The 10,742-nt window shown below is 47.3% G+C and overlaps 1 protein-coding gene and 1 long non-coding RNA gene across 8 annotated transcripts in view; one reads left to right on the top strand and one right to left on the bottom strand.

The window, feature by feature from the left end:
• Positions 1-4,998, top strand: part of LOC106991594 (uncharacterized) — a 24,697-nt gene extending 19,699 nt beyond the window's left edge. For all 6 annotated transcript variants that reach the window (XR_006056111.2, XR_003591483.3, XR_006056110.2 and 3 more), the window contains one exon: positions 799-4,998. This is a non-coding gene — a long non-coding RNA (uncharacterized LOC106991594). The remainder of the gene's footprint in view (positions 1-798) is intronic.
• Positions 1-10,742, bottom strand: part of USB1 (U6 snRNA biogenesis phosphodiesterase 1) — a 15,293-nt gene extending 4,551 nt beyond the window's left edge. For both annotated transcript variants that reach the window (XM_027977890.3, XM_042231727.2), the window contains exons 1-4: positions 10,569-10,742; positions 9,005-9,171; positions 6,143-6,326; positions 1,421-1,474 (exon numbers count right to left, since the gene is read on the bottom strand). In XM_027977890.3, coding sequence (XP_027833691.1) covers positions 1,421-1,474; positions 6,143-6,326; positions 9,005-9,171; positions 10,569-10,666 — 503 coding nt within the window. In that variant the 5' untranslated portion in view covers positions 10,667-10,742. The remainder of the gene's footprint in view (positions 1-1,420; positions 1,475-6,142; positions 6,327-9,004; positions 9,172-10,568) is intronic.

Raw genomic sequence — 10,742 nt, 5'->3', positions numbered from 1 at the left:
GCCTGACTGTGTATGTACCTCTTCCACCCACGGGTACCCGGGGGTATCATTGGTGGCAACATTTACTGGGAACAAAGCAAAACGGATTTTCCTCCCACCAGTGTTTCCCATCTCGGGAAGTAGGACCATTTATTTACCCAGCTGTTCAAACCCCAAGTCCAGGCATCTACTTTGGTTCTTCCCCTTACAGTGCATAGACCGGACTCACTGCTGATTCTGGTTGATTCTACCTGCAGTGTATCAGGAATGTGTCTTGCTTCTTGGCCCTTGCACTGCCATCACCCTGAGTCAGGACACCCTTGGCACCTCACCTGGATGGTGACACCTGTCTCCTCTCTCTCTCCGTGCATCCAACCTCCTTTACATCTTGTCTCCACGAGAGAGCCACAGACATGATTGGGCCAGACCGACAGTTACAAACATAACTTGGATCACGTCTCTGTGCAGATCCCTCCAGTGGCTTCCATGACCCTGAAAACTCCTGACCTTGACCTTGAAGGCCTGGTAGGAGCTAACCTGGACTGACTCATCTCCTCCCGCTCTCCCACTTGCTCCCCAGGTTCCGCTTCATTGGCTCCTCAAACAAGCCAGGCTCCTTCCTCCTTAGACCACCTCCTCGGCTGTGTCCTCTGCCTGGAGGCTCTCTCAGCAGCGTTTCCCAAGGCTCATTACTTCTCATCCTTAGGTTGCTGGCAAATGCCAGCTCCCTAGGGCCGTCCTTGGCTGCATGATCCAGACTCATATCACAGAGCAGTTTCTAATAGTCTCACTTCCTTGTTTGTTTATCTCCCCCTGCAGAACGTGAGACCCCAAAGAGCAAGGACTGTGCTGACCTTTTCATTGCTGATCTGCAGTGTACAGCAAGTCCCTGGCACCAGGACGTGCTGAACCAATTTTGCAGAATGAAGGAATGAGCCATCCTCTCAGAGGTGCTGAGAGCAGAAGGCAACTCAGCGAGTGGATCTGACAAGGAGGTGTGGTTTGAAGCCTTGTTAATAACAATTTCTTTTGTTCATCTCATCCTTGAATGCTTTTATAAAACTCATTGAGCCTCACAACTGCCCATTGATAGATGTGTCAGGGCATGCCTGTGACAGCTTGGAAATGGCAGGTCACAGAGGTTGAAGCTATGAGCTCAATGTTAAATTGGAGACAGCTGGGCAGGCACCCAGGGTTGTTTTGAGTCTCAGGCTTTTCCCACTAAACCAAGATGTTAATCTCTACCTCTGCTCCTCCTCTCATGCTCCCGGAGTTATTTTTCTTAATGAAAGGTTCAGATTTGGGGACAACTGCCTTGGTAGTCATAGAGCTGGTTAAAACACAAACAAACCAAAAAATGAGACAGACAAGGCCCCCCTCAAGTCTTTACTGCAAAGAATCCTCTTCTGGGAACAACTGGGGGCAGAACAGGGAGACCCACCTGGTTTTCTCTTGATTGGTGTAAATCTTTATCTGGTCGGCAGTAAAGCAGAATCTGAAATTCAGAAGAACTGCATTTCAGGAAAAATGATAAGAAAAATATTTTTAGAGAAAACAGTTTATATATTAAAAAACATCACTTTGAAACTATAGTTAACTCATTTCACATGTAGTATTGTCCTTCCTGTATACAGGTGGTAAACTCAACCCTAAAATACAGGAGCTGGGCAAGACCTTAAATAATCGCTGAGTCCAAGTAACCCATAGCTTCATTCAGATGCTAGCAAAAATTTTACTTTATTAAGAACAGTTGATTTTGATAAGCAATTTGAGACTATCTCAGCTTTACTGATGGGAACTGAGAAAGACATCATCAGGTTGGTGTTAATAGATGACTTAAGGGCCAACAAAGGTCCGTCTAGTCAAGGCTATGGTTTTTCCAGTAGTCATGTATGGATGTGAGAGTTGGACTGTGAAGAAAGCTGAGCACTGAAGAATTGATGCTTTTGAACTGTGGCGTTGGAGACAACTCTTGAGAGTCCCTTGGACTGCAAGGAGATCCAACCAGTCCATCCTAAAGGAGATCAGTCCTGGGTGTTCTTTGGAAGGAATGATGCTAAAGCTGAAACTCTAGTACTTTGGCCACCGCATTGGAAGAGTTGACTCATTGGAAAAGACTCTGATGCTGGGAGGGATTGGGGGCAGGAGGAAAAGGGGACAACAGAGGATGAGATGGCTGGATGGCATCACTGACTCGATGGACGTGAGTCTGAGTGAACTCCAGGAGTTGGTGATGGACAGGGAGGCCTGGCGTGCTGCGATTCATGGGGTTGCAAAGAGTTGGACACGACTGAGCGACTGAACTGAACTGAACTGAAGGGCCAATTTTTTCCTTGTAGGTTAAAAAAAAAAAGACAATTCTGACCCCGGCTAAGCAACAACAGGGGGCTTCCCATGTAGCTCAGATGGTAAAGAAGCTGCCTGCAATGCGGGATTCCTGGGTTGGGACTATCCCCTGGAGCTACCCACTCCAGTATTCTCCAGGGCTTCCCTGGTTGCTTAGATGGTAAAGAATCCACCTGCAATGCAGGAGACACGGCTTTGACTCCTGAGTTGGGAAGATCCCCTGGAGAAAGGAATGGCAACCCACTCCAATATTCTTTCCTGGAAAATTCCATGGACAGAGGAGCCTAGCAGGCTACAGTCCATGGGGTTGCAAAGAATCGACCACAACTGAGTGACTATTACTTTTCATTTACTTTATTCTATAACAGAACCCATGCTATCTGCATCTGCTCTGAATCAGCAGACACATATGGTGCTGATTCTCCCGTAGCCAGGATTCACGGGGCCAGGAATCAAGGGGTGGAAATGGGAGTGGAACCACTAATATGAGTGATCCATTAGCAAAATGTTTACTTTCTGTTCCCACAACTTCATGCTCTGATAGCCCAGAGGTCTTAGTTCCAGAGGGAGGAATACTTCCCACAGGAGACATAGTGCTTTCATTGAACTGGAAGTTGAGACTTGCCACCTTGGTGGTCCAGTAGCTAAGACTTCACACTCCCAGTGCAGGGGGCCAGGGTTTGATTCCTGGTTGGGGAACTAATCCTACATGCCGCAACTAAGACGGTACAGCCAAATAAATGATATTTTTTAAAACAACACTTCCCACTTTGGGCTCCTGTACCCTTGAATCAACAAAGAGTTCCAGTGCTGGCTGGGGTCCTTGATCCTGACTACCAAGGGGAAACTGGACTAGAACTCCATGATGGAGATAAGGCAGAGGACGCCTGGGATACAAGAGATCTGCTGTTAGATCTTTTAGTATTAACCATGCCCACTGACTCCGGCCAGTGGAAAAGTACACGGCCAACGCAAGCAGCACTAGTATGGCCCAGATGCTTCAGAAATAAAGGTTTGGGTCGCTACCCCAGGTAAAGAACCATAACCACCTGAGGTGTTTGCCAAAGGCAAAGGGAATAGAGAGCTAGGAAGCAGAAGGTAACTGTAAATATCAGCTGCGATCATGTGACCAGTTACCGCAATGAGGACTGTAATCATCATGAGAATTTCCTTATTTTATGAATACATCTGTGAGCATAAATACAGGACACCTCAGGGACACTGTGAGTTTGGATCTAGAACACGGCAATAAAGTGAATACTTCACTAAAGTGCAGAGAAGGCGATGGCACCCCACTCCAGTACTCTTGCCTGGAAAATCCCATGGACGGAGGAGCCTGGTAGGCTGCAGTCCATGGGGTCATTAAGATTCGGGCACGACTGAGCGACTTCACTTTCACATCTCTATCAGAGCTCTTGGGTCTCCAGGTGCATTGTCACTGAGCAGTAATATTTTGATAAGAATCTTTTTTCTGAGCTGGATGTCTCAACAGTGGGCTTGAAATATTCAGTAAACCAGGTTGTCTACAGATGTGCTGGCATCCAGGCTTTGTTGTTACATTAACAGAGCATCAGCAGAGTAGATTTAGCATAATTCTTAAGGGCCCTAGGATTTTTGAAATAGCAAATGAGCATTGGATTAAATTTAAAATCACCAACTGTATTAGCCCCTAACAAGAAAGTCAGCCTGGTCTATGAAGCTGTGAAGCTAAGCTCTGACACCCCCTTTCAGGCTATGAAAATCCTAGCTGGCATCTTCTTCCAATAGAAGGCTCTTTCATCTACACTGAAAAATCTGTTGCTTGGTGTGGCCACCTTCATTAATGATCTTAGCTAGATCTTCTGGGTAATTTGCGGCAGCATCTACATCAGCACTTGCAGCTTCATCTCACGCTTTCATGTTATGGAGATGGCTTCTTACCTTAAACCTCATGAACCGACCTCTATCAGCTTCAGACTTTTCTGCAGCTTCCTCCCCTCTCTCAGCCTTCACAGAATTAAAGAGTTAGGGCCTTGCTCTGAATCAGGCTTTGGCTGAAGGGAATGCTGTGGCCGGTTTCATCATCTGTCCAGACCACTAAAACTTTCTCCAGGCTCTTTTGCTTTATTGTTCCTGCATTCGCTGGAGGAACAATTTTGATTTCCTTCAAGAACTTTCCCTTTTCAGTCACAACTTGGCTAACAGGGACAAGAGGCCTTCCAGTCTCCTTCCACTTTTGACCTGCCTTCCTCACTAGGCTTAATCATTTTTGGCTTTTAATTTAAAGTAAGAGACACATGACCCTTCCTTTCACTTGAACACTTAAGAGGCTAGCATAAGGTTATTAATTTCAATACTGTTGTATCTCAGGGAATAGGGAGGCCCAAGGGGAGGGAGAGAGATGCGGGGGAACATTCACATTTATCAACTGTCTGCCCTCTTATATGGGTGTGGCTCCTGGCACCCCAAAACAATTATAATAACGTCAAATATCACTATGACAAATATAGGGATAATGAGAAAGTTTGAAATATTCCAAGAATTACCAAAATATGATAGACACAAGAGCAAATACTGGAACGTGATGCTGACCGACTTGCTCAATGCAGGGCTGCCACAAACCTTCAGTTTGTTAAAAAATGCTGTCAGCGAAACATAATAAAACAAGACTTGCCTGTACATATATTAAGCAAATATCTTTGTTTTCTTCTTACTCCCTTATCACATAATATAAGATGTAATGACTTTATTTTAGTATTTAAGTGTTGCTAACTGTATTCAAGTTATGAGCTTCCTAGGTGGCTCAGTGGTAAAATAATCCACCTGCCAATGCAGGAGACACAGGTTTGATCCCTAGGTTGGGAAGATCCCCTGGAGGAGGAGATGGCAAACCACTGCAGTATTCTTGCCTGAGAAATGCCATGGAGAGAGGAACTTGGCGGGCTACAGTCCATGGGGTCACAAAGAGTTGGACACGACTGAGCATGCGTGTACACATTCAAGTTAGGGGTGATTAGAAGAGCAAAAACATTGCTCAAGAACCTTACCCCCGCTTCTGGGAAAGGGACTAGTGCATTTTCAGAAGCACAATGGACGTTGTATCATGTTAGGCAGAGTTATGGCCTTGCTGTAGTCTTCATTTAGAGATTAAGTATGGTTTAAGAAGATGCACGGAAGTGTCAAGTCGAGAAGCGTTAACCTGACTGATCTAAGGGATGCCCAGAGAGTTGGTAAGCCATTATCTTGGGGTTTGTCTGTGAGGTGTTTCTGGAAAGACGGACATTTGAACTGATGAACTGAGTAAAGCAAACGGCCTTCCTCAACAGGTGGGTATTATCCAACGTGCCGAGGGCCTGAATGGAACAGAAAGGCAGAGGAAGGACAAACTCCCCTTCCCTGCATGAATTGAGACACTGATCTTCTCCTACCCTCTGACATCAGCACTCCTGGTTTTCAGGCTTTCAGGCTCGTATTAGGACTTACATCACCAGTCCCCTGTTATTTTAGGACTTTGAAATCAAATTGAATTACAAAACCAGCTCCTCTGGTTCTCTCCTTGTAGATGGCAGACAGTGGGCTTCTTGGCCTCCGTAACTGCATAAGCCAATATCTGTAATAAGTCTCTTCTTATCTATATACATCTTACGGGTTCAAAGTCACACGGGATGACGTGTACAGGGCGCAGTTCTGGGAGATACTCAGTGCGCTAGCCTTTAGGTCTGGCCTGCTTGCTGGGGTAACACCATCCCACAGGTCCATCCCCATGGGAACTTGGGATGGGAAGAGGAGCCTTGGAGGGGAAGGAGAGGAGAGGCAGAGAGAAGCACAGGACACTCACCTCTGGAAGGAGGCCACTCGGTCTTTCAGAGCCTGCACGAAGGGGAGGATCCAGTGGTGGCGCAGAACCACGCTCTGGGACAGGCTGAGGTGGAAGGCTTCCATCCTCACCAGCCGGGGGACGTATGTCTGCGCGTGGCACAGCAGTGCATCAAGCAGGTCCAGGAACTCCTCCCGGGCTTCGTCTGGAGGGAAAGAGTGGAGAGGGAGGGCCATTCTCTTAGCAGGATGGCCACATGATGGCCAGGAGCAGAGAAAGGCTTCTGTTATTCTAGGTTTTAGGAGAAAGTTACTTTGAGGGCAGCCAACATCTTGTTGTTGTTGTTTAGTCGCTGAGTTGTGTCCGACTCTTCGACCCCATGGACTGCAGCCTGCCAGGCTCCTCTGTCCATGGAATTTTCCAGGCAAGACTACTGGGGCAGGTTGCCATTTCCTTCTCCAGGGGATCTTCCCAACCCGGGGATCCAACCTGCGTCTCGTGCACTGGCAGGTGGATTCCTTACCACTGAGCTGCCTGGGAAGCCCAGCCAATGTCTATGTATTCTAATCATATTTTAATATGTATTTATGGTTATAGAATACACATATAGCTTGCTCCCTGGAAGAAAAGTTATGACCAACCTAGACAGCATATTAAAAAGCAGAGCCATTACTTTGCCAACAAAGGTTCGTCTAGTCAAAGCTATGGTTTTTCTAGTGGTCATGTATGGATGTGACAGTTGGACTGTACAGAAAGCTGAGCGCTGAAGAACTGATGCTTTTGAACTGTGGTGTTGGAGAAGACTCTTGAGAGTCTCTTGGACTGCAAGGAGATGCAACCAGTTCATCCTAAAGGAAATCAACCATGAATATTCATTGGAAGGACTGATGCTGAAGCTGAAACTCCAATACTTTGGCCACCTGTTGCAAAGAACTGACTCATCTGAAAAGACCCTGATGCTGGCAGAGATTGAAGGCAGGAGGAGAAAGGGACAGAAGAGGATGAGGTGGTTGGATGGCATCATTGACTCAATGGACATGAGTTTGAGTAAGCTCCGGAAGTTGGCAATGGACAGGGAGGCCTGGCGTGCTGCAGGCCATGGGGTCACAAAGAGGTGGACACGACTGAGCAACTGAACTGAACTGAAACATATACATACATATGCGTTTTGAAAAGAATTCGAGTAAAAAGAGAAATATGTGACAGAGAAAGCAAGGGTCCTCGAAGTCCACATCCAAAGCAGGGGAATCCAAACTACTGTGATCACACATGCCTTTAGTCAAACGAGCTTGCACACATACCTACAGTCAATGTGCATTTATATAAATTACAAACATGCACTCTGCTGCAAAATCATGTTATAAAATGTACACTCTGAAGAGTAGAAACTTAAAAAGATGAGACAAAGAGAAATACATTAAAAAGTATTAATGCTTTTCTTTCTAAGAGGCCACCTTGATCTCTCCCTCAGGGCACATACCCCACTTTCAAGACCACTACTCTAGAGACAAAGACTGTCAAACATGATGCTTATTTCCACAGCTTTTCTCAGTGCTGTGCCAATGTATATATTTTATTTGTTAGAGAAGATGAGGGCATGCAGTTCTTCCCCGAGCTTTCTCCATGTAACACTACATGTTGGACGGCCTTCCTCTCATTATAGAAGGCAAGCTCATGATTATGGCTCCACAGTAACCCAGCCTTAGATTAGAAACAGGGCATTTCTTTAATCAGACATTTATTAGACATCTAGAATCTCCTGACAGACATGTAGAATGTTCCTAATTGTTCAGAAAAACAAAAAACACAAGAAAGACACCACTGTATGTTCACAGATCTTTTTATATGACTAGAGCTCCATGGTTAACAATCTGCTCACACCTGATGAGTTTCTCAATTTGCCCAAATGCCCCGTGGAATGGAAATGCCACAACTGAGTGACTTTCACTTCAGGACTTCCCTAGTAGCTCAGATGGTAAGGCGTCTGCTTACAATGCAGGACACCTGGGTTTGATCCCTAGGTCGGGAAAATCCTCTGCAGAAGGAAATGGCAACCCATTCCAGTACTCTTGCTTGGAAAATCCCATGGACAGAGGAGCCTGGTAGGCTACAGTCCACAGGGTCACAAAGAGTCGGACACGACTGAGTGACTTCACTTCACTTCCAGTGGAATAGGGAATATAGAGAATCATTCCCATTCTGTGGATGGGGAAATGGAGGTTCTAAGAATTTACCTGATCTAACACAAAGCAGTAAGAGCCTCCACGTACTCTATGTATTGTGCTAAGAACTTGACATTGATGATCTCATTTAATTGTCACAGAAGTCCTCGAGGTGTTTTACTGTCCCCATATAGGTATTACTACTGTCCCCATTTTAGAGCTAAGGAAAGTGGGGCTCTGAGAAGTCTAGCAACTTAACTAAGGGGCACCCAGAGTAGCAGGTAGTGGAGTGAGGTCAGACTCCGAAGCCTGGGCTTTTTCTGCCTGCCACTCACTCATCAGGGCTAGGGTGGGGACTTGAAGCCAGCACACCTACAGCCCTCTTAGAAACAAAGTACTAGCAACAGTTACACTCTGCGATGGCCTTGACACTCTGCCCTAGACCCTCCTGTGGCCACATCTCCACGAGCAGAGAGAACAGTATACACCGGGTTAATTAAAAAATATATATATATTTCAGGCAATGAATTCAAAACTAAAATCAAGTGTAACAGAAAAATTCCCTAGTTCTTGAAGCTCGCCCTCTCTCTGTTGAGTTGATCTCCTTCTCACTACCAGTGTCAGAAGCTGAGGTTTCTGGCTTCCTCCTGGTTGGGGCCAGCTTCCTCCCATAAGAGGCACCTTGTCAGTGTCAGCCACGTGTCTCTCAGGCATTACTTACAAGGCACGTAGACGTGGGTGGCCCAGTTGCCACGCTCATGGGGAAAGGTGCGCACCCGGCCCCCGTGTTGTGCACTATCATCCACAGGCCCCTCCTCAGTGCCGGCAAACATGTGCAGCACACTGTCGGGTACTGGCAACCTCTGGCCGGGAAGGGGGCTCTGGCCCCTGCAAGAGGAAAGAAGAAAATAAGCCCAGTTAGCTTCCTACATTCTCTGTCTGTACACATGAGGAAAGTGGTAACCCCTTGTACAGGGTGACTCTGCATGTCTATTTCTCACCAAGTGCCATTAGATAACCACAAAGCTCTTTCCCCAACACTCTTTCATTAATGTCTCCCAACAAAGTTATGGTTTTTCCAGTAGTCATGTACAGATGTGAGAGTTGAACGTTAAAGAAGGCTGAGTGCTGAAGAATTGAGGCTTCTAAACTGTGGTACTGGAGAAGACTCTTGAAAGTCTCCTGGACTGCAAGGAGATCAAACCAGCCAATCCTGGAGGAAATCAACCCTGAATATTCATTGGAAGGACTAATGCTGAAGCTAAAGTTCCAATACTATGGCGACTTGATGTGAAGAGCTGAGTCATTGAAAAAGACCCTGATGCTGGGAAAGATTGAGGGTGGAAGGAGAAGGGGATGACAGAGGATGAGTTGGTTGGATGGCATCATCGACTCAATGGACATGAGTTTGAGCGAGCTTGGGGAGATGGTGAAGAACAGGGAAGCCTGGGGTGCTGCAGTCCATGGGGTTGCAAAGCATCAGACACAACTGAGTGAATAACTCCTGGAAGCAGACTTTCTAGGAACCTGGTCCCCATGAGAAACAAAGGAGCAGGTGGTGATATGTGGAGGGATTGGGGGCAGGAGGAGAAGGGGACGACAGAGGATGAGATGGCTGGATGGCATCACTGACTCGATGGACATGAGTTTGGGTAAACTCCGGACGTTGGTGATGGATAGGGAGGCCCGGTGTGCTGAGATTCATGGGGTTGCAGAGTCGGACACGACTGAGCAAGTGAACTGAACTGAACTGGACAGGCCTGAGCCAGAGTGACACTTCCTAGCTCTGTGGTCTTAGGCAAGTAATATGCTCTCTGTGGACCTCCCGTTTCCTCATCCATAAAGTAAGATGAACGAAAGTGCTGCTGGAAAAGCACTCAGCAGGTACCAGGCCTGGCAATTAAGAACCGAAGCTCCTCCACAAAGTAGGAGACTTCCTACTTTGCTCACTGCTGAGTCCCCAGTTCCCAGCCTGGCGCAGAGAGAGTACTCCATGAATATTTATCAGATTAAAGAAAACACTTTCCAAATGAGGAAACAGACCTGGGGTGGTACAGTGGTGCGTGCCAGGAGACAGAGTGGGCAGGCGCCCGAGGCTGGACCCAAACCCACCCCGTTTCCTGCCTCCTAACCTTGACCCAGCCAGGTGGGGGCACACCGAGGCTCTGTCTGGTCCTCCTTCCCCCCACCCGCCCCCCTCACCCCGTGCCCCTTTTCCTTCCCTCGAGAGCAGCTCCGGACCCTCTCCAATCACCCTTCCCCAGAAAGACTTCCTCGCTCCTCACCGACTGCGGCCTTCAGCCCCCGGCCGAACCCGGTCCCCGGCCTCGGCCTCATCTTCGGAGCCGCTGCTGCTGTAGCCCACGAGGGGCGCCGCACTCATGAGGAACCCCGTCACCCACCTTCACGACTGCACAGAGGGTCGGCAAGCAATCTCACCCCACCCGGAATTCCTCTGT

The sequence above is a fragment of the Ovis aries genome, chromosome 14 (assembly GCF_016772045.2).
Source record: "Ovis aries strain OAR_USU_Benz2616 breed Rambouillet chromosome 14, ARS-UI_Ramb_v3.0, whole genome shotgun sequence".
Classification (NCBI taxonomy): Eukaryota; Metazoa; Chordata; class Mammalia; order Artiodactyla; family Bovidae; genus Ovis; species Ovis aries.
This window is presented reverse-complemented; position numbering and strand designations above follow the sequence as displayed.